This window comes from Aethalodelphis obliquidens, unplaced genomic scaffold, assembly GCF_003676395.1.
Source record: "Aethalodelphis obliquidens isolate GAN/ISIS:26980383/991018 unplaced genomic scaffold, ASM367639v1 scaffold59, whole genome shotgun sequence".
NCBI classification, from domain to species: domain Eukaryota; kingdom Metazoa; phylum Chordata; class Mammalia; order Artiodactyla; family Delphinidae; genus Aethalodelphis; species Aethalodelphis obliquidens.
In genome coordinates, this window is record NW_020838003.1 from 6,223,550 (window position 1) to 6,247,678 (window position 24,129).

The 24,129-nt window shown below is 40.9% G+C and overlaps 1 protein-coding gene across 11 annotated transcripts in view; it reads left to right on the forward strand.

The window, feature by feature from the left end:
- FRAS1 (Fraser extracellular matrix complex subunit 1) overlaps window positions 1–24,129 on the forward strand; it is a 451,240-nt gene that overhangs the window by 153,331 nt on the left and 273,780 nt on the right. For all 11 annotated transcript variants that reach the window (XM_027087689.1, XM_027087692.1, XM_027087691.1 and 8 more), the window contains 2 exons: window positions 6,598–6,705; window positions 14,031–14,123. In XM_027087689.1, coding sequence (XP_026943490.1) covers window positions 6,598–6,705; window positions 14,031–14,123 — 201 coding nt within the window. Of the gene's footprint in view, window positions 1–6,597; window positions 6,706–14,030; window positions 14,124–24,129 lie in introns of those variants that run through there.

The window sequence follows — 24,129 nt, forward strand, 5'->3', positions numbered from 1 at the left end:
TTTATTTCCTTTTCTTCTCTGATTGCTGTGGCTAAAACTTCCAAAACTATGTTGAATAAGAGTGGTGAGAGTGGACAACCTTGCCTTGTTCCTGATCATAGTGGAAATGCTTTCCGTTTTTCACCATTGAGGACGATGTTGGCTGTGTGTTTGTCATATATGGCCTTTATTATGTTGAGGAAAGTTCCCTCTATGCCTACTTTCTGCAGGGTTTTTATCATAAATGGGTGTTGAATTTTGTCAAAAGCTTTCTCTGCATCTATTGAGTTGATCATATGGTTTTTCTCCTTCAATTTGTTAATATGGTGTATCACATTGATTGATTTGTGTATATTGAAGAATCTTTGCATCCGTGGGATAAATCCCACTTGATAATGGTGTGTGATCCTTTTAATGTGCTGTTGGATTCTGTTTGCTAGTATTTTGTTGAGGATTTTTGCATCTATGTTCATCAGTGATATTGGCCTGTAGTTTTCTTTCTTTGTGACATCCTTGTCTGGTTTTGGTATCGGGGTGATGGTGGCCTCGTAGAAAGATTTTGGGAGTGTCCCTCCCTCTGGTATATTTTGGAAGAGTTTGAGAAGGATAGGTGTTAGCTTTTGTCTAAATGTTTTATAGAATTCGCTTGTGAAGCCATCTGGTCCTGGGCTTTTGTTTGTTGGAAGATTCTTTTTTTTTTTTTTTAACATCTTTATTGGGGTATAATTGCTTAACAGTTGTGCGTTAGTTTCTGCTTTATAACAAAGTGAATCAGTTATACATATATATATATACATATATATATATGTTTCCATATCTCTTCCCTCTTGCGTCTCCCACCCTCCCACCCTCCCTATCCCACCCCTCTGTTGGAAGATTTTTAATCACAGTTTCAATTTCAGTGCTTGTGATTGGAATGTTCATATTTTTATTTCTTCCTGATTCAGTCTTGGCAGGTTGTGAATTTCTAAGAATTTGTCCATTTCTTCCAGGTTGTCCATTTTATTGGCATAGGGTTGCTTCTAGTAATCTCTCATGATCTTTTGTATTTCTGCAGTGTCAGTTGTTACGTCTCCTTTTTCATTTCTAAATCTATTGATTTGAGTCTTCTCCATTTTTCTCTTGATGAGTCTGGCTAATGGTTTATCAATTTTGTTTATCAAAGAACCAGCTTTTCATTTTATTGATCTTTGCTATCATTTCCTTCATTTCTTTTTCATTTATTTCTGATCTCATGTTTATGATTTCTTTCCTTCTGCTAACTTTGGGGATTTTTGTTCTTCTTTCTCTAATTGCTTTAGGTGCAATGTTAGGTTTTTTATTCGAGATATTTCCTGTTTCTTAAGGTAGGATTGTATTGCTATAAACTTCCCTCTTACAACTGCTTTTGCTGGATCCCATAGGTTTTGGGTCGCCGTGTCTCCATTGTCATTTGTTTCTAGGTATTTTTTGATTTCCTCTTTGATTTCTTCAGTGATTACTTCGTTATTAAGTAGTGTATTGTTTAGCTTCCATGTGTTTGTATTTTTTACAGATCTTTTCCTGTAATTGATATCTAGTCTTATAGCATTGTGGTCGGAAAAGATACTTGATACGATTTCAATTTTCTTAAATTTACCAAGGCTTGATTTGTGACCCAAGATATGATCTATCCTGGAGAATGTTCCATGAGCACTTGAGAAAAATGTGTATTCTGTTGTTTTTGGATGGAATGTCCTATAAATATCAATTAAGTTCATCTTGTTTAATGTATCATTTAAAGCTTGTGTTTCCTTATTTATTTTCATTTTAGATGATCTGTCCATTGGTGAAACTGGGGTGTTAAAGTCCCCTACTATGAATGTGTTACTGTCTATTTCCCCTTTATGGCTGTCAGTATTTGCCTTATGTATTGGGGTGCTCCTATGTTGGGTGCATAAATATTGACAATTGTTATATCTTCTTCTTGGATCGATCCCTTGATCATTATGTAGTGTCTTTCTTTGTCTCTTCTAATAGTCTTTATTTTAAAGTCTATTTGTCTGATATGAGAATTTCTACTCCAGCTTTCTTTTGGTTTCCATTTGCATGAAATATCTTTTTCCATCCCCTTACTTTCAGTCTGTATGTGTCTCTAGGTCTGAAGTGGGTCTCTTGTAGACAGCATATATATGGTTCTTGTTTTTGTATCCATTCAGCCAGTCTGTGTCTTTTGGTGGGAACATTTAGTCCATTTACATTTAAGGTAATTATCGATATGTATGCTCCTATTCCCATTTTCTAAATTGTTTTGGGTTCATTATTGTAGGTCTTTTCCTTCTCTTGTGTTTCTTGCCTAGAGAAGTTCCTTTAGCATTTGCTGTAAAGCTGGTTTGGTGGTGCTGAACTCTCTCGCTTTTGCTTGTCTGTAAAGGTTTCAGTTTCTCCATCAAATGTGAATGAGATCCTTGCTGGGTAGAGTAATCTTGGTTGCAGGTTTTTCTCCTTCAACACTTTCAATATGTCCTGCCAATCCCTTCTGGCTTGCAGAGTTTCTGCTGAAAGATCAGCTGTTAACCTTATGGGGATTCCCTTGTGTGTTATTTGTTGTTTTTCCCTTGCTGCTTTTAATATGCTTTCTTTGTATTTAATTTTTGACAGTTTGATTAATATGTGTCTTGGCGTATTTCTCCTTGGATTCATCCTGTATGGGACTCTCTGTGCTTCCTGGACTTGATTAACTATTTCGTTTCCCATATTAGGGAAGTTTTCCACTATTATCTCTTCAAATATTTTCTCAGTCCCTTTCTTTTTCTCTTCTTCTTCTGGAACCCCTATAATTCGAATGTTGATGCGTTTAATGTTGTCCCAGAGGTCTCTGAGACTGTCCTCAGTTCTTTTCATTCGTTTTTCTTTATTCTGCTCTGCAGTAGTTATTCCCACTATTTTATCTTCCAGGTCACTTATCCATTCTTCTGCCTCAGTTTTTCTGCTATTGATTCCATCTAGCGTATTTTTAATTTCATTTATTGTGTTGTTCATCGTTGCTTGTTTCATCTTTAATTCTTCTAGGTCCTTGTTAAATGTTTCTTGCATTTTGTCTATTCTGTTTTCAAGATTTTGGATCATCTTTACTATCATTATTCTGAATTCTTTTTCAGGTAGACTGCCTATTTCCTCTTCATTTGTTAGGTCTGGTGGGTTTTTATCTTGCTCCTTCATCTGCTGTTTCTCTGTCTTCTCATTTTGCTTATCTTACTGTGTATGGGGTCTCCTTTTTGCAGGCTGCAGGTTCGTAGTTCCCGTTGTTTTTGGTGTCTGTCCCCAGTGGCTATAGTTGGTTCAGTGGGTTGTGTAGGCTTCCTGGTGGAGGGGACTAGTGCCTGTGTTCTGGTGGGTGAGGCTGGATCTTGTCTTTCTAGTGGGCATGTCCATGTCTTGTGGTGTGTTTTGGGGTGTCTGTGGACTTATTATGATTTTAGGCAGCCTCTCTGTTAATGGATGGGGTTGTGTTCGTGTCTTGCTAGTTGTTTGGCATAGGGTGTCCAGCACTGTAGCTTGCTGGTCATTGAGTGAAGCTCGGTGCCTGTGTTGAGATGGAGATCTCTGGGAGATTTTCACCGTTTGATATTATGTGGAGCTGGGAGGTCTCTTGTGGACCAGTGTCCTGAAGTTGGCTCTCCCACCTCAGAGGCACAGCACTGACTCCTGGCTACAGCACCAAGAGCCTTTCATCCACACGGCTCAGAATAAAAGGGAGAAAAAGTAGAAAGAAAGAGAGAAAGAGAGAAAGAGAGAGAGAGAGAGAAAGAAAGAAAGAGAAGAAGGAAAGGAAGAAAGGAGGGAGGGTGGGAGGAAGGAAAGAAAAAAGATAAAATAAATAAAGTAAGATAAAATAAAGTTATTAAAATAAAAAATAATTATTAAGAAAGAAAATTTTTTTAAAGAAAAAGAAAAAATGGACGGATAGAACCCTAGGACAAATGGTGGAAGCAAAGCTGTACAGACAAAATCTCACACAGAAGCCTACACATACACACTCACAAAAAGAGGAAAAGGGGAAAAAATCATAAATCTTGCTCTCAAAGTCCACCTCCTCAATTTGGGGTGATTCGTTGTCTATTCAGGTGTTCCACAGGTGCAGGGTGCATCAAGTTGATTGTGGAGATTTAATCCACTGCTCCTGAGGAGGCTGGGAGAGATTTCCCTTTCTCTTCTTTATTCTCACAGCTCCCGGGGTTCAGCTTTGGATTTGGCCCCGCCTGTGCGTGTAGGTCGCTGGAGGGCGTCTGCTGTTTGCTCAGACAGGTTGGGGTTAAAGGAGCAGCTGCTTCGGGGTCTCTGCCTCACTCAAGCCGGGGGGAGGGAGGGGTACAGAGTGCAGGGCGAGCCTGCAGCGGCAGAGGCCGGCGTGATGTTGCAGCAGCCTGTGGCCCGCCGTGCGTTCTCCCAGGGAAGTTGTCCGTGGATCCCGGGACCCTTGCAGTGGCGGGCTGCACAGACTCCCCGGAAGGGGGGTGTGGACAGTGAGCTGTGCTCGCACACAGGCTTCTTGGTGGCGGCAGCAGCAGCTTTAGCGTCTCATTCCCGTCTGTGGGGTCCGTGCTTATAGCCGCGGCTCGCGCCTGTCTCTGGAGCTCCGTTAAGCAGCGCTCTTAATCCCCTCTTCTCGCGCACCAGGAAACAAAGAGGGAAGAAAAAGTCTCTTGCCTCTTCGGTGCTATAGACCTTTTCCGGGACTCCCTCCCGGCTAGCCGTGGTGCACTAACTCTCTGCAGGCTGTATTCACGCCGCCAACCCCAGTCCTCTCCTTGCTCTCCTGCTGAAGCCCGAGCCTCAGCTCGCAGCCCCGCCCGCCCCGGCGGGTGAGCAGACAAGCCTCTCGGGCTGATGAGTGCCGGTCGGCACTGATCCTCTGTGCGGGAATCTCCCCACTTTGCCCTCCGCACCGCTGTTGCTGCGCTCTCCTCCGTGGCTCCGATGCTCCCACCCTCCACTACCCGCAGTCTCTGCCTTGGAAGGGGCTTCTAGTGTGTGGAAACCTTTCCTCCTTCACAGCTCCCTCCCACTGGTGCAGGTCCTGTCCCTATCCTTTTGTCTCTGTTTATTCTTTTTTCTTTTGCCCCACCCAGGTACGTGGGGACTTTCTAGCCTTTTGGGAGGTCTGAGGTCTTCTGCCAGCCTTCAGTAGGTGTTCTGTAGGAGTTGTTCCACGTGTAGATGTATTTCTGGTGTATCTGTGGGGAGGAAGGGGATCTCCACGTCTTACTCTTCCGCCATCTTCCCCTTCCGCCATCTTCCCCTTGTCTCCTATATTTCTTAAATGACTTTGGGTTTTAAGCACATTGTCTAAAAGCTTATACATTTACCATTTCTCAACACAAAAGGATGACTTTATTTTTCCTTGAGAATGTTGTGCACACTCCATGTAAATCTGGACCAAACAGCTGGGTACCATAGCCTAGCCAAGTTGACCCTTGAAATTAACCGTCACATTTGTTGTCTGCCTTTGTGTGAAAGCATCCGTTGCTAGCATCCATCGTTTTCCTAGCTCATCCCAGTTCAGGTTGAGTGCTAATATTGTGATGACTCTATCAAGGGTTTAGAAACTTCCCTTACTCCTCCCCAAAGTATTTGAGTAGCACTTCAATTGTTCGAGGACCAGAGGATGAGGAAGTATAGAAAGGAGGACAAAGCCTTCACTAAGCGACTTGTGAACTGTGAGCTCTTGGTTTAGAGGATCTACAGTGTGCTGGGCCCAGGACGGTGCCTGCTTTGGGCGCTCACAGTCTGGTCCAGCCAGGATAACAGGAATGTAGATGAGTGCAGTGAAGCGTGGCAGTGTATGCAGGACACAGTAGGGTCACTGAGAAGCCATGAGGAGCCGTACCTGAGTGAAGGGTTCAGTGTGCAGGATTAAGGGTTAGGAAGTGATTTGTTCTTGAGGTTGAGGCTTGAAAGAAGTGTATTGCTTTGTAAGCTCTCTTTGGGGGAGTCACGGAGAAGCAGGGATCCAGGTAGAGGGTAAGCTGTGAGGTCAGATAAGGGAGGCTGGGGCTGTCCAATGGCTTGACCAACTAGAGTGGATGAAAGTCTCAGAACTGTGAGATTTCCCGAGGCCAGGGAGAGAGGCGAGCGCCAGACGATGGGGTCTGTACTTTATCCCATCAGAGGTAAAGGTGAGCCATGGAATAGATGAGCATTGGTGGATGTAGTAGCAAAGAACTGGGAAGTGAAGTGTGAGGTGCTGATAGTATCTAGTGGCACAAGCTGCTCTTAGGATGCTGGTTAGTGCTAGTCTAAGTGTCATTTTCCTGTGAACATGCTCCAATGGTGTCTGCTAGTTAACAGCAAAGAGAAACCTCAAGTCTGAGAGCAGCTTGTCCTCCTGAGGTTTCAGTCCAATCGATTGTTTTTCTCTGGGTATTGACAGCTCCCTGCTGCATGCCCTTGTCTTTGGCTACGTGGTTGGACTGTGGTGAAATGGATTAGACTGTATTGCCTCTCCGGGTTTAATCAATGCCCAGCAAGCACCGTGTGTATCCGTGACTTTCCTTTGCCTTTTAATTGTTCAGGGTGTAGGGCTGTTGATGGTGCCAAGTTTTTGTGCTCGTACCTTGACTGATCAGTTTTTAACTCAGAGCTTATTCTTCTTTGCAGGATGCCACCGTTTGGAAGCCTGATTCATGCCAGAACTGCCGTTGCCATGGTGATATCATTATCTGCAAACCTGCTGTTTGCAGAAACCCTCAGTGTGCCTTTGAGAAGGTATGGTATCCTAACTGTTTTCTAAATGTAAAGTCAGGGAATGGTAGGGTGTTCGCATTTTTTCGGTCATCTGGTTTTGACATTTATCCCAATCTCTAATTGCAAGGTTTAGGAAATATAGGAGAGAATTTTAACATATTGTATCTAAGAATATCTTAATTCCCGTTTATTGGGCATTTACTCTGGACCAGGGGCACTCAAGGTTAAAACTTAAAGGTTTTTTTTTTTAATTTTTTTTAAAGAAGATGTTGGGGATAGGAGTTTATTAATTAATTGATTTATTTTTGGCTGTGTTGGGTCTTCGTTTCTGTGCGAGGGCTTTCTCTAGTTGTGGCAAGCGGGGGCCACTCTTCATCGTGGTGCGCGGGCGTCTCACTATCGCGGCCTCTCTTGCTGCGGAGCACAAGCTCCAGACGCGCAGGCTCAGTAGTTGTGGCTCACGGGCCTAGTTGCTCCGCGGCATGTGGGATCCTCCCAGACCAGGGCTCGAACCTGTGTCCCCTGCATTAGCAGGCAGATTTTCAACCACTGTGCCACCAGGGAAGCCCAAAACTTAAAGGTTTTATAGTGTTATCCCATTTAATATTATGTGGGGTAGGTATCTTTATCCCCACTTTACAGATGAGGAAAGTGAAGCCTGGAGATTTTAGGCAACTTAATAGGATTATGCAGTTAATAAACTGTTGCCCAGAGATCTTCCCTGGGTCTGACAGATTCCACAGCTACTGATACTAACCACAACATTTTACAAGCAATTGAACTCACTGAAAGTCAGAATTGACTTCTCAAAGATGATTTTCTAAAGACATTATTTGTTGTGCAACTGATTGTATCATCATGCTGTTGTTGGTCTACCTAGGATCATAGGATAGGGTTTGACTCAAGAAATCTCCTGGTATTTAACCAAACTTGTGAGGGATAGTTCTTCCTTTTCCTTTGTTAAACTTTTTCATTTTTTTGACTACACATCTATTCTGTTAGAATTTTGTTTTTCCACGTGCTGACTCTTTTCTTTTTAAAGTGAATCTACTTACAAAAAAAGGCTTAAGCTTCAAATTTGAACATTTGAAACCCCCTGGAGAAGACCAATTATTTTCTTTAAAAAGCTTTCTGTCAATTTCACAAGCACAGTTTATTTTTCTAGTTTTATCTCTCCCCACCCCATAATAAATAATCTTGAGTCTTTATGCCGTCTAATGCTAAGAAGTTTGTTTGTTTCTAACACGGGAGTGAAGGTTCTGTATACCTTTAAGGGTATTTCTCAATTTCTGCATGGGTATATTTCTGAGAAGCTGCATGTACGTCAAATGTTGGTAAATTTGATAATATTTCGCAGTATGTCGTCAGGCTATTTCTGGAGTAACCACTCCTAAAAGAGCTCTGTTTTGCTTGCTGAGTAAATCTGGGCTGGTTTTGTAAGGACCATGAAGACATGCCCTCCTCCACTCCACGTGAATAATTATGGCATCATGGAAGAAGCACTGAATTAAATGTTAGAAGACATAGGCGGTATTACTGAAAGCTAAATGCGTTCTATACCAGGGGTCAGCAGACTAAATGTGGCCTCTACCTGTTTTTGCATGACTTGTGAACAAAGAATGGTTTTTACATTTTTCAGTAGTTGGAAAAAACCAGCAGAGAACAGTATTTCATGATGTGAAAATTGTATGAAATCGAGTTTCAGTATCCATAAATAAAGTTTTATTGAAACACAGGCACACTCACTCATTTATTGTCTACAGCTGCTTTTGTGGTACAATGACAGAGTTGTGTAGTTGTGATGTAGACCATGTGTGGCCCCCAAAGGCTAAAATACCATCTGGCCCTTTATAGAAAAAGTTTCTGACCCTTGTTCTATACCAAGTGTGATTTTGTCCATTCCTAATTTGTTCTTCTGATTTTTCTCAGTAAATGAAAACTCCCTTCTCCCAGTCGCTCAGGCCAGTAAACTTAGTATCATCCTCCCCACTTTCTCCCACATCCCACATCCAGTACATTAGCAAATCCTCCAGCTTTTCCTTCATGAAACAATACACTGCAGATGCAACTTCTCTGCTTTTACTCTGGTTCAGCCTATTATCTTTTTTTTTTTTTTTTTTTTTCTTGCGGTACGCGGGCCTCTCACTGTTGTGGCCTCTCCCATTGCGGAGCACAGGCTCTGGACGCGCAGGCTCAGCGGCCATGGCTCACGGGCCCAGCCGCTCCGCGGCATGTGGGATCTTCCCGGACCGGGGCACGAACCCGCGTCCCCTGCATCGGCAGGCGGACTCTCAACCACTGCGCCACCAGGGAAGCCCTATTATCTTTTATTTATTTATTTATTTTTGCCTGCATTCTCCCTGTAGCCTCTTAACTTGTTTCACTCTTTCTGTCCTTGCCTTTTTCACTGTAATCTTGATATAGCAGCCAGGGTGATCCAATTAAAATTTAAGTCATCATGTTGCTTCTCTCCTTAAACCCCCCCAATAGCTCTTGATGGCTTCTCTTCTCACTTTGAGTAACTCCAAAGTACTACTGTACCCTCTGATTAATTGACTAGTCTCCCCGCTCCCTCTGCTTCAGACACCAAGCCTGCTTGCTATTCCCTGGATTTGTGCCAGGCATACTTCTGCCATTAGGGCCTTTGCACCCTGCTGTTCCTATTGAAATTATCTGTCTATCTATCTATCTATTATCTATCTATCTAGTCTATCTATTTTGACCCTTTACTTCCTTTAAGTCTTTCTCGAATGCCATTCTTTTGAAATTGCAATTCTCCACCCCTTACCACACGTTTCCTACTCACTTTCCATGCTTTATTTTTCTTCTTGGCACTAACTACTGTCTGACATACTCTATATTTTACTGATAGTTCTTGTTTACTATCTCTTTTATTCACCGTGTATCCTCAGCACCTACAATTGCACCTGATACATGGTAGGCACTCAATAATTATCTTGTGACTGAATGAATGAATACATGAGAGATGAAGCTAGAGAATTGGTAAGTTCAAGGTTATGGAGAGCCTTGTATGCTGTACTGTGGAGCTTGGAATTTTATTTTTAAGGTGATAGAATACTAATGAAGGCATGTGGGTAGAATGGCCAGCTTTTCTTTTTGAAAGATCTTTCTGGTTTTTCAAAGGTAATGCGTAATATTGGAGATGAGGAGATCAGTTCAGAGGCTGTAGGAATAGTCCAGATGAGAGGATGAGTACCTGAATCGGGTCACTGGTCATGTAGGGATCAAGAGGAAGGGCAGCCTCAGTAAGTACTTAGGGGATAAATCAGCAGAACTGAATGAAGGTACGAGGGTGAGAGAAAGGAAAAGAAAAGGTGACTCACATATTTATGGCTTGATGACTCATTGGCTAGCTGAGCCACGAACTGATATTGAGAATATATGAGAATGAGGAAGAGCATCTTATCTGGGAGGAGAACAATGATTTCAGTTTGGGGCACATTGAGTTTGAAGTGTTCGTGGAAGAGCCAGGTGGATATGTCCAAAAGGCAGCTGGAGAAGACAGAGTTGGAGATATAATGTGGGTATCATTAGCAGGGAGACAGTAGTGTAAACCTTTTGAATTAATGAGCTCATCCAAAGAGATTGTGTGAGAAAAGAACACAAGACCAAGGGTGGAATTTGGGGAGCACCGTCATTTAAGGGGAGGTGAACATAAAAAAATGGGAACTTAGGAAGATTAAGGAGACATGGTCAGAGAGATAAGGAGTAAGAAATGATCAGAGAAGAGAGCAGTGTTGTGGTAGCCAGGAGAGGAGGGAGTTTCCAGAAGGAGTTTATATCAACAGTGTTGATCCCAGGTAAGGAAGTAAGTGGGAGGAGAATTTAATATGATCCGTTGAATTTGGCAACATGTAGGCCACTGGCGGCCACACTGAAGTTGGTGTCATTGAAGTGATGGGACTGTATGCAGAGGCTCGAGGAGTGAATGGGAAGTGGGCAAAGGAAGGCCAAGTATATAGGCTCCTCCCAGGGAGCTTCACTGAGAATGGAAGAAAGAAATGGGATGTTAGGCAGACACCGCCACATCCGTGAAGTGTCTTTGAACCTCCCATCCCCAGCCATCGAGCCTCTTGGGTGTTGTGGTGTGCTTTGTGTTGCCCTTTTTACAGCCCTTGACCAGACTGCAAATGCTTATTTGTCTGCTGAAGATGCTTAGTCAATATTTTTAGAATAACCAAACAAGGGAAGGGAGAAGGTTTTGTTTTGGCTTTTGATATTGCTATGAAAGAGACATGATCACCTTGAGAGGGAAAGGGGGCTGACCTAGAAGAGAGAGAGAAGTTGAAGATATGGGGGATGGGGGAGACAGAGCGCCAGAATGATAGAACTGGAAGAGGCCTTTAAAATGGATTTAGTCAGGCTTTCTCATTTTATAGACAAAGAAACAGACTTTTAGTTGTTTAGTCACTTGCTCAAAGATACAGAGCTGGGGGGCTTCCCTAGCGGTGCAGTGCTTGGGAGTCCACCTGCCAAGGCAGGGGACACGGGTTCGAGCCCCGGTCCGGGGGGAATCTCACATGCCGCAGAGCAGCTGAGCCCGTGCGCCACAGCTGCTGGGGCCTGCGCGCCTGGAGCCCGTGCTCCGCAACGGGGGAGGCCACCGCGGTGAGAGGCCTGCGCACCGTGGCAAGAAGTGGCCCCCGCTCGCCGCAACTGGGGAGGGCCCACGTGCAGCGACGAAGACCCAACACAGCGGAAAAAAAAAAAAAAAAAAAAAAAGATACAGAGCTAGACACTGGCGGCACAGCCATAACAAGAACCTTAGTCTCTGGCTCATGAGCCAGTGTAATTTCTACTCCACCATGTCTTTCCTTGTGTATCTCAGGAACATGTGTTGTTATTTGCACCTGCTGGGTACACTTATATTAGCTCATGGCACAAGTTAATGAATCACCATTGTATCCTAAACTAAATTATTACTGTTATTAATAGTAACTTGGGTTCCTATCATTTTAAAAAATTTTTAAAAAGCCCTTTTACAATGTATGTTTTGCTCATGGATTGACTGGAAATAACCAAGTGTCAATGGTAGTTCTGCTAGATATTCGTATCTATCTATCATCTATCTATTCATCCTATTAACCATATATAATAGATTCTGTATTCATATCCTATATCCATATAGAATAGCTAGCTATAGAGTTAGATAAATAAGGTCAGAGAGAGAGACAGAGACAGAGAACGACTGAGAGGAAGAGAACAGAGGCATTTAGAACATTGACTATCTAACCCGGCCCTGTCAGAACCAATCTTCAAGATCTCTGAATAACATATATACAAAGAGGACAATGCCATGCAAAGGGACACTATTACATTGTGGGGTTTCGGCCGCAAACTTCAATGTAGATAGGAATAGTGTTTACCTAATCAAGCTGTTGTGAGAGATTATATATACATACACGACATATATCTACGTATATGTATACATGCACACACACACGTACGCTTAGAAGAGTACCTGGCTATTCTAAGTACTCAGTTTTAGCTGTAATTATCACATGATCATCATCGTTATTGTTAGTTGGTTCGTTTAGATCCTAGGCAAGCAATCTTCATTGATGTCTCTTGCCCAAGTGGCCACTTCCTAACGCTCCCAGTGCAAAGCCTGCAGGGAAATAGGCTTATGTGTTCCCTGCAGCCCACAGCTCACAAGGCTATGCAAGGTTACATGGTTAGGTAGCAAGAACTCCCTGTCTTTCTTTCTCCAAGTGCCACATGCAGAATTCTTTGCTCCTCCTGTAGCCCCAAATCATGTTCCAACAGAAGTACAATAGGTAGATGCAAGATAGGGAACATCCACTGACAAATAAAGAATATCATATGTATAAAATGAGTTTTGAGGGCCAAATCTGAAGACCAGTTTTTATATGAATCAAAGGCAACTAATTTGGGGGCACAAAATATCTCTTGAAGTCCTCAATTTTGTCTACCCTTCTCCCTCGCTCCCTGCTTCCGTATTAGAATACAAACAACACTTGGATTATCTCATTTTCTATCCGGATGCTTAGTCGTAATTAGGTTAATGTATTTTCTATATTTACTCTCTTAGTGGAAGTTAGACAAGTGTAGGTTCTACTCGGGGTTCAGAGGGCACTTTTGTGAACAGTCATTAATGTTGCACCATATGTACAATTTTATAAAATCCCACATCATATAAGTTTTATCCTTTATTAAGCAAATAAGAATTTGGTGATCACTGTTACTGATGTATTTATCTGTTTAGTGGATTAACAGTTGTGAAATAGTAGTCCCATTTCCCACCCACTCTTGAGGATGTAGTTCTGTACAATTAACATTCTCTTGTAGGTACAATTCTTTTTAATGGAAGCAGCCCCAAATAACAAAGAAACATTATGACTTACATAATTTTTTGAATCTACCAGCTGAATTCTTTGTAGGCTTTTATTCTGTGGACAAGTCATGATTTCCTGGTTAATTCAGGATCTCCTACCATTTTCGATCAAAATCACTAATTACCCCTTCTGCCACATCTCTGGACTTGAGGAAATGCTAAGTGGAAGAGCAGGTTGAGTCAGAGGGTCTAATAGAAGGATTGGGTCCCAAAGACACATGTATGTGCCATAGTTTTAATAATCTTGGATAAACAGATCCTTCACAGTGGCAAATAGATGGTTAGTTAACATGTGACAACTTCCCAATAAATCCTAAGGTATCACGTGGAGGCCCATTCCCTGGATAGTATCAGGTATTGATAGGAAACACAATTGCAATTATAGAAACCCTGATAAACAATGTAGATCTTTATTGGAGCCCAGGAATCCTATCCAGCTCCCCACAGTACATGTGCAACCTCCACAGCCATGCTGTTTCCTCTCCCCGCTCTGTCCTTCTCTCACCTGCCCCTTGTGCTTTGCTACTCTGTGTCCCAGGTCAAAGTGAACATTAGAACTTTAGCTCCCCCCCCAGCTGGCTCCATCAGGCATCTATAGGCTGTTAGAAGACCTGCCAGCTCTGCGGCCCTGCCCGCCCAAGTCTTCTCTTCTCTGTTTTAGGGAGATAGAGCTCTTATCTCACCCCTACTGCTTTTCTGGTGCGACACTCAGATGGAGCATTTCTAGTGAATACAATTCTTCACTTCATTACATGTGAAAAGATGTAGACAGTTTTCAAGGAAATTACTGTCACAAGGGGGTTCATGTTATCTTTGAGAGAAGCTCATCTTGACAGAGAGAATCCTTTTCGTTAGTGTGTTCTGTTTATCCTGTTTATTGTTGTCACCCATGGAAACTCATGAGAGTTAGTGACTCTGATGTGACTGCTCGTTGCTGCTACTTTACACTGAGCTGTTTTTAAATGCTCAGGGGGAAGTGCTTCAAATACCCGCCAACCAGTGCTGCCCTGAGTGTGTGCTGAGGACTCCTGGATCTTGCCATCATGAAAAGAAAATTCACACGGTAAGTATTTTCTGACCCATGGTTGATTCAGTGTCTGTAGATCATTGACAAGGTAAAGCTGACAAGAGAGGATTTTCTTTCCCCTTTGTTTGGACGGTGGAGGACCTCAAGCTTATTTGACTTTCCGTGGGCATTTAGGTTTCTTGAATAAGATTAAAACTGTCCTATTTACTGTCCCATGTAAATATTTGTCAGTTGAATTCGTGTCTGTATAAAGAATAGTCTGAGAATGTTGATGATGAAGAAGTTGTAATGCTGAATAATAAAAGGGCCACCTTGCCTTTGTGTACCACATACATTTTTTCACTTGATTTTATAAACAACCCTGAGTAGGTGAGTAGAGCAGATGTGTTAAAGATGGAAAAGTAGAATTGCAAAGACTATAAGTTACTTGCCCCATATAGTACCAAATAAGTGGTGTAACCTGGCCTAGAGCCCTGGTCTTTTGTTCCTCATTCAGGGTGGAGTTTCTAAACTTCAGCACTATTAACACTTTAGGCTTTGTCGTGGGGACCATCCTCTGCATTATAGAAGGATTAGCAGCATCTCTAGCCTCTACCCACCAGTTTGTATCCTCTGAAGTCCTGACAACCAGAAATGTCTGTAGGCATGGCCACATTTCCCCTAGGGGGCAAAATGAAAATGCTCGCCTCCACCACATTTAGAACCACAGTACTAGAAATCAACCCTGAAGTTCTTTTATTATACTTTCTCATTCCAGGTCCTGTAGGATTAATTTAGAGATATTAAATACTGATGTAAAAGGACTATTGCAAGGTTTATAGTAGAAAGTATGAAAATGGGATCGCTACAATTCATCTCCACTCATGCCTACATGCTCCCCCGAGGCAGCAGGTGAAGTTGAATGTGTTAGAAAGAGGCTCTTTGCTTTAATCTTCATCTTCCACCTGATACAAAACTTTCCCCAAGTTAGTGTCTCTACCCATTCAGGAGAGAGCATAGGTTAGCCGGATTTGATATACCTACTCGAGGCTGCTATTCAGTGTGTGTACCTAAAACTCCGTGAGTACAGTGTGCTTTCCCCGTGGGACAGGATCACCTCACTTAAGCCACTGTCTCCACATTACCCGAGGAAGTCACTCTTTCACTTCTGCACAATGTATTGCTGAGTGATACCCAAGCAGGATCTGTGCCTGCATACCACGTATCACCTTGTGCTGCTTGATTCAGTCTGCAATATGTAGGGTGGTGGAAACTTCACACGCCACACAAGAGGATCCCTTGTGAAATGTAAAGTGCTGAAGGGCAGATTGGTGACGGAATTAATGCCAGTTCATAATGGTTGGAACAGGTGTGTGGTTCAAGGTCAAAAACCTCAAACTGAATCTTTCAAGTGAAAGAGCCCTAGGACCCAAAATGAGGCCAGGATCTGGGGGAACAACAGACATCTCAAATAAGAGGTGGTTCCAGGGACATGAGACGTCAGAGTTCGATGACTCTGCATGGCCGCTCTAATGACACTTGTCATTTGCTTTCTTGTGTTATGTTCATGTACACGTGCAATCTTCTTATCTTGAATTAAGATTTCTGAGAACGTTGACAATATTTTGTCTACCTTCATAGTGAGCCTCCTTGCCTCCCACCTAACCTGGTGAACTTTTCCCAGAGTAGGTGCTCAATAAACATCACGACTCAAACAATGAGTAAATCCCTTCTCCAGCTTATCCATGTCCTTGTCCCAAGGGCATGTTGGTCTTAGACCAACTAACCTGTGTGGCGGGCAGTTCAGGGACCACAGATCTGCTGATGGGTTAATTAGAAATCCGCTTGGTCTCCTACTTTTTCTGGAAGAGTTTAGAAAGTCCTTCTTCTCCCTGCCTCCCTCGCAATTCACCCCTTTGGCTCTGACACAGTCCATGGGACGCTCTAAACTGGGTAAGATCATGCCCATGCCTTGTTTTCCCATATGCAACTTTCAGAATGTACTCCCCTGAGAGTGTATAATTATATTTCTGGTACTTGATGTAACTGAGAAAATGGCTGAATTTCAGGAATTGTAGGGGTTTTTTTTTCTTTTTTTTTTCTTTTTTTTTGCGGTACGCGGGCCTCTCACTGTTGTGGCCTCTCCTGTTGCGGAGCACAGGCTCCGGACGTGCAGGCTCAGCGGCCATGGCTCACGGGCCCAGCCGCTCCGCGGCATGTGGGATCCTCCTGGACCGGGGCACGAACCCGCGTCCCCAGCATCGGCAGGCGGACCCCCAACCACTGTGCCACCAGGGAAGCCCAGGAATTGTAGTTTGAAGGGAAAAAACTCTCTAGTGGTCTACTTCTTCAAATAGAAACAGAAGAATGATTTTTTTTTTTAAGTTGAGACAAAATCCTCAAATTTTAGTCTTAATAAAGTGAAACCGATCATGTTCCTTGTCTTCCTGTTCTTCTTTCCTCTCTTTCTTCACCTTTTTAGATTCTTGCCAAATTTTTCTTAATATTATTCATTTCCTTGAGTGGGTTAAATGCTTGTCTGGGTTGGGTCTGAATCTCCCCTTGTCCCTTGCGTCACTAGGTTTTTTCCTGAATCTTGGAGCCTTTTCTGTTTTGCACCCTTGGCTTGCTTGGGAAGCAGTTTCCAGAGCACCTTCCTCTCCTGCCGAACAGCGGTAATCCTCTCCTTAACCTCTGGCTTACAGCCCATAGGACGAGTTATGGAGACTCTGTCCTGGTAGTTATGAAATAGTCTGGTGCTTTAAGAGCTTTGGAATGGTGAAGTGGAAGCTTTCCCCTAAAAGAGAGATTTAGAAGAGGCTTTAGGATAGAGCAAGTGTGGTGGGAGGGGCATCTGTTAAAGTGACGCTGTCCCCAGAGAATAAAGTTGAAGAGAAGGGAAGTCAAAGGTGGGTTGAGCTCAGGACGGCATGGAGAGGCCACCTTTAATGAAACAGCCTCGCCTCACGAGGGGACCTCTTTTGCTGGCATTGTGGGCAGCACCTTGTACAGCTGACGTTCCAGCAAGTCAAGTCCCCACATCTTCTCTGGAGTGAGGAAAACACCTGAGCCTTTTGGCTGACCAGGTTATGTAAGTTTCGCGTGGGCTTATTACAGCCAGCATTTGGGTGACTATTTCGTCCATGACCTCCCAAAGCTATCCTTTCAAATTAGCTTTTGGATCTCTGCCCAGCCTTGCCAACCAGTTAGGGAGACAAGCCTGAAATACGTTTTCCTAAAGAGTGTTGGAACGCATTTTCCCTGTTCTTTTCCCCACAAATTAGCCTGTGAAAGGGAGGAGAAAGGACCTTTAACCCCTTTCTTTTCCTCTTTACTAACTTAATCTCAGCACCAGATAATGTCATGTCTTAGAAGATGGTGCTTGGAGATTCACTGAAAAAGAAAGTGGCAGGTGGTAATGCCCTAGTGCCCGCGTCCGATCGGGCGTGTGGAGGGAGAGGTCTGCTTGCTTTGCCTGTCTGTGAGGCTGAAAGGAGAATTAATTTATGCGTGTGAGACAAGAACTGAATACTGAATTCTGCAGCCTTGTTCTCTTCAAAGTAGAGGATGTAATTACAATATGCATGGAACATCCCCAGGTTTTTAGTATTCTGGATCTATAACATCATAACAGGAACAAATTATAGGAAGAAAAATTATTTTTTTGTTCTGTCATTAAGCCAGGCAAATACTTTATGAGCTTATCTTTCCTTTGGACAGCCAAGCCGACTTGTTATTTGGCTATGCAGAAGAATATATATAAGATATGGTCTGCAGAATGTGCTTTTGGCCAGTGTCAAAATCACAGGTTTTCAAAAGGTATTAATGGTATTAAGATGGCACAGCTACAACACAGGTCTTGTGGGAGCATTGTTTTGTGTATGTATTATTTCTTGATGTTTACAGAGCTTTCTTTGCTTGTTACCGTGCTCATAAAAAATACAGCTTTTGTAAATGAGTATAGAAAACACTGTGAAATTAAAAAGTATCTACCTGTCATCTATCTATCTATCTATCTATCTATCTATCTATCAGCATGTACCAAACCCCTTGATCTCTGGTCTCCCTCTGCTGAGAGAGGTGTCACTGATTTAGGGATAAGAGTAGGAGATGAAAATGAAGGGGACTCATGTGACTTTTCTCTAAGAGAGAGGTGAGAATACTTCCTTTCCATCATCCTGTGCACTTTGGATCACTGTCTGGGCTTCTGTGGCTTTGACATCTAGAGTGGAGTCTCTCTGACGAATGTTCTTTGTTATTCCCATAATTCTCAAGCTTATTGTGAAGGGAGAATCCCTTGCTTAATTTTATGTCTCTTGAGTCAGATAATAGATTCACATCATTAGAGAGCTTGAAGGTACCGAAGAGATTAGTTAATACAGCCCTCTCATTTTACAGTTGAGAAAACTTTGGTGATTGACAAGTTATTATAATTAATTTTTGTGGCCTCATCTGAGAGTTGGTATGATTGCAAATGTTTAAGAAATGACAGTTAGTGTTTCTCAGTAGTGACAAAAACAAGCTCTTGTTTTAATAAAATGTCTAGATGTTTAGAAGCAATCTCCTAACTTTTAATAAAGACATTCACTTCAAGTTGTTTTTTAAGCAGCTTTCAAATTTTACTTTATTTAAGATATGCAAATGATTCATTAGATATTTTAAACAGTACTTTGCTCTCTGATGACTAAAGTGAATATTTGTTTATTGGTGAAAATTTGGAAAATAGAAAAGTATTCAAGCAGAAAAAAATCCACTAGTAATCTCCAAGCTATGAAAACCACTATTGCTTCCTCAGGTTTTTTTTTGTTGTGGGGGGCGGCTGGCAGTGAATATGAGTGGATGGATAGATAGATAGATAGAGAAATATGTTTTTACATAATTGTAATTATACTATGCATACAGTTTATATCTTGCTTTTTTATAAAACATTATGTTGTAAATAGTTCCCCAGCATACTCTTGGAGAACATGATTTCCTATTATTAGGCACTTGGGTAGCTTCCAGTATTCACGAAAACATTTCCAATTTCACTATGAAGAACAATGAGATGGAATTCCTTGTGTTGAAACTTTTTGGTGTGTCATTGATCATTTTCTCCAGATAACTTCTTAAACATGAAATTAGTAGGTCAAAGCATCTAAAGATTTTGAGTATTGAAGCTGTGACATCTGTGGTCATTAAAATTCAATTTTAAGTTGTCTGTGTCTAATAATAAACCCAGTGGGACTATCATGGACAGTATAGCTTCTTTTCGGGTCTGATTACCTAGGGTAGGCCCCACCTGGCTGAGTTGTTCCAGGTGCTATCATGAGAGAAGGCTCTGTGTAGAATTCCACTCCATTGCAGCTTCACTAACAATAGCTACTATGAATTTTAAACACTTTCCATATCTGATATTAAAAGATATTATCAAATTTTATTTTAAATAATATTTCTTTGCAGTTAATAAAGTTGAATATTCCATAAGCTTGTTGCTGTTTTTTTCCATTGGGATTTGTTTTTCTTTTTCTTTAAATTGAGTTATAGTTGACTTACAGTATAATATTAGTTTCAGGTACACAGCATAGTGATTCAATATTTTTATACATCATGAAATGATCACCACTATGAGTCTAGCTACCATCTGTTATCATACAAAGTTATTACAATATTACTGACTATAGTCTCCATGCTGTACATTACGTCCCCATGAGTTATTTATTTTATAACTGGAAGTTTGTACCTCTTAGTCCCCTTCACCTATTTCACCCCCACATATCCCCTCCGCTCTGATAACCACCTGCTTGTTCTCTGTATCTGAGCCTGTTTTCGTTTGGTTTTGTTTATTCTTTTGTTTTGTTTTTTAGATTCCATATATAAGTGAAGTCATACAATATTTGTCTTTCTCTGTCAGACTTATTTCACTAAGCATAATATCCTCTAGGTCCATCCATGTTTTTGCAAATGGCAAAATTTCATTTTTTATGGCTGAGTAATATTCCTTTGTGTGTGTGTGTGTGTGTGTGTGTGTGTGTGTGTGTGTGTGTGTGTGTGACATCTTCTTTATCCATTCATCTCTTGATGGACACTAGGTTGCTTCCATATCTTGGCTATTACAAATAATGTTCCAGTGAACATTGGGGTGCATATATCTTTTTGAATTAGTGTTTTTGTTTTCTTCAGATAAATACCCAGAAGTGGAATTACTAGATCATATGGTAGTTCTATTTTTAATTTTTCCTCAAAAATTAAATCTGCATACTATTTTCCAAGTGACTATATCAATTTACATTCCCACCTACATTACATGTGGGTTCCCTTTTCTTTACATCCTTGCCAACACTTGTTATTTCTTGTCTTTTTGATAATAGCCATTCTGACAGGTATGAGGTGATATCTCACTGTGGTTTTGATTTGTATTTCCCTGATAACTAGTGGTGACTAGTGATGTTGAACATCTTTTCGTGGTCCTGTTGGCCATCTTTATGTCATCTTTGGAAAAATGAATATTCACATCCTCTGCCCATTTTTTAATTGGACTTTTTTTTTATTGAGTTGTATGTGTTCTTTTTATATTTTGGATATTAACCCCTTACAGATGTATCATTTGCAAATATTTTGTCCCATTCAGTGGGCTGCCTTTTCATTTTGTGGAGGTTTCCTTCACTGTGCAAAAGCTTTTTAGTTTGATGTAGCCGCATTTGTTTATTTTTGCTTTTGTTTCCCTTGCCTGAGGAGACAGAACAAAAAAAATATTGCTAAGACCCATGTCAAAGAGCGTACAACCTATGTTTTCTTCTAGGAGTTTTATGATTTCAGGTCTTATATTTAAATCTCTAATCCATTTTGAGTTTATTTTTGTATATGGTATAAGAAAATGGTATAGTTTCATTCTTTTACATGTAGCTGTTGAGTTTTTCCAGCATCACTTATTGAAGAGGTCATCCTTTCTCTATTGTATATTCTTGCCTTCTTTGTTGTAGATTAATTGGCCATGAGTGGTGACCTTATTTCTGGGCTCTCTATTCTGTTCCACTGACCTATGTGTCTGTTTTTATGCCAGCCCCATATTGTTTTGATTACTATAGCTTTGTAGTATAGTTTGAAATCAGGGAGTGTGATACTGCCAGCTTTGTTCTTCTTACTCAATTTGGCTTCAGCTATTTGGAGTCTTTTGTGGTTCCACAAATTTTAGAACTATTTGTTACAGTTCTGTGAGAAATACCGTGAGTATTTTAATAGAGATTGAGTTGAATCTGTAGATTATTTTGGGTAATATGAACATTCTAACAATATTAATTCTTCCATAGCATGAGCACAGCATACCTTTCCATTTCTCTTTCAATTTTTTTCATTGATGTCTTTTAGTTTTTAGAGTACAAGACATTCACTTCCTTAGTTAAATTTATTCCTAGGTATTTTATTCTTTTTGATGCAATTGTAAATTGGATTGTTTTCTTTATTATTATGTAATGACCACATGTATTTTTTTATTATAGTCTTTGTTTTAAAGTCTGTTTTGTCTGATCAGAGTAGTGTTACTCCAGCTTTCTTTTCATTTCCATTTGCATGGAATATCTTTTTCTATTCTTTCCCTTTCAGGTTATGTGTGTTTTTAGATCTGAAGTGAGTCTCTTGAATGCAGCATATAAATGGGTCTTTTTTTTTTTAATATATTCACTCTATGTCTTTTGATTGAAGCATTTATTCCATTTACATTTAAAGTGATTATTGGTAAGTATGTACTTGTTGCTGTTTAGTTAATTGTTTTCTGGTTATTTTGGGTACTTCTTTGTTCCTTTCTTCTTCTTTTAGTCTCTTCCCTTGTAGTTTGATTATTTTCTTTTTATTTTTTGTGTATCTATTGTAGATTTTTGGTTTGTGGTTACATTAAGGTTCATATATATTGATATATATATGTATATGTGTGTATATATATATATATATATGTATATATATATCTGTTGGTTTTAAGCTGATAGTTACTTAAGTTTGAACACATTCTAAAAGCACTACATTTTTAGTCCCCTCCACATGTTTTATGTTTTTAATGTCATGTTTTACATCTTTTTACTTTGTATATTCCTTAACCACTAATTGTAGTTTTAGTTGATTTTACAATTTTTGCTTTTCAAATTTTACTTGCTTTTTCAATAGTTGATCCATTACCTTTACTATATATTTTCCTTCACCAGTGAGATTTTTTTTTGTTCATATATTTTCATATTTCTAGTTATGACCTTTTCTTCTCTGCTTAAAGAAGACCCTTTAACACTTCTTGTAAGGTCAGTTTAGTGGTGATGAAATCTTAGTTTTTGCTTGTCTGGGAAGCTCTTTATCTTGCCTTCAATTCCGAATGATAGCCTTACTGGGCAGAGTATTCTTGGTTATAAGTTTTTTTTCCTTTCAGCACTTTAAATATATCATTCTACTCCCTTATGGCCTGCAAAGTTTCTGCTGAAAAATCAGTTGATAGCCTTATGGGATTTCCCTTGAATATTATGCATAGTATTCCTCTTGCTGCCTTTGAAATTCTCTCTCTGTCTTTTGCCTTATTAATCATGATGTGTCTTGGTGTGGATCTCTTTGGGTTCATCTTCTTTGGGACTATTTCCTTCCCCATGTTAGTGAAGTTTACAGCCATTATTTCTTCAAATAAGTTTTCTGCCCCTTTCTTTCTCTCTCCTCCTTCTGAGATCCTGATAATGCAAATGTTTGTATGCTTGATGTTGCCTCAGAGGTTCCTTAAACTATCCTCATTTTTAAAAATTCTTTTTTTTTTCTTTGTGCTGTAATGATTGGGTGATTTCCATTAGTCTGTCTTCCATGTTGCTTATATATTCTTCTGTAACATCTAATCTGCTCTTGATTCCCTCCAGCATATTTTTCCTTTTAATTATTGTATTCTTCAGTTCTGATTGTTTCTTTTTTTATATTTTCTATCTCTTTGTTGAAGTTTTCCCTGTGTTCTACCATTCTTCTCCTAATTTCTATAAGCATCTTTATAACCATTGCTTTGAATTCTTTATTAGGTAAATTACTTATCTTTATTTCATTGGAGTTGTTTTTCCTGGGTTTGCTTCTGTGAATTAGGTGAAACAGTTATCTCTCCTGGTCTTAAAGGTGTGGCCTTGTGTAGAATTCTTCCTATGTAGATTTTGTGTGCCAGGTGGCCTTGGCAGTTGTGGCTGGAGCAGGATGGCAGGGGTGGGTTTTAGGGTATGTCAGTCAGGGCTGGGGCCTCCCTGGCAAGATGCCTGGAACTGAAGTGGACGCTGGCCAAGGCTTTCCTGAGCTGGATTGGGGTTGCTACCTTGGTGGCATGGCTAGAGGTGGAGTGGGCACAGGCTGGAAGGTGTGCTGGGGCCACCTTTGCAGGCCAGCTAGAGGGCCAGGTTCTTTTCAAACCACTGCCTCTGTGCTGGGACTCAGAGAGAGTGAGTTTGTGCATAAGCCCTTTAAGAGGGGAGTCTTGGTTTCCTATAGCTCTCTGGCTTCCCCCAATGTAAGTCCCACAGGTTTTCAAATCCAGTTATGGGGTCTCATCTTCCTGGTGCAGGTCTCAGGGCTGTGGTGCCCAATGTGGGGCTGGAACTCCTTACTTCTTAGGGAGGTCCTCTAAGTTTGTGATATTCATTCGGCTTTTGAGTTTCCTGCCAGGGGTATGGGTCACCTCCTACCCATCTCAATGAGGTTTTTTTTTTATATCCTTAATTATAGAAAAGCTGTTCTGCAAGTCTGCAGGTTGTTATTAGAGAGAGTTGTTCTATATGTAGTTGTAATTTTGGTGCATCCATGGGAGGAGGTGAGCTCAGAATCTTCCTACTCTACCATCTTGATCTTGCCTCCAGTCTTTTCTTATTGCTTGTAAATGATTTTATATAGTAGAGTATAATTCTAATTAATATAATTTGCAGTTTTCAAAAATCAGTTTGTCATTTGCCTTTAAATTTTTTTTATAATGTATATTTGACAGACTTTTAAAATTTTAACTCATCAGAACCTATTAATTTTTCTCTTACAATTTTTTCCTTTGCTTTTATGCTTAGACCTTCAAAGCATAAAGGTCCATTGCCTGCTATCT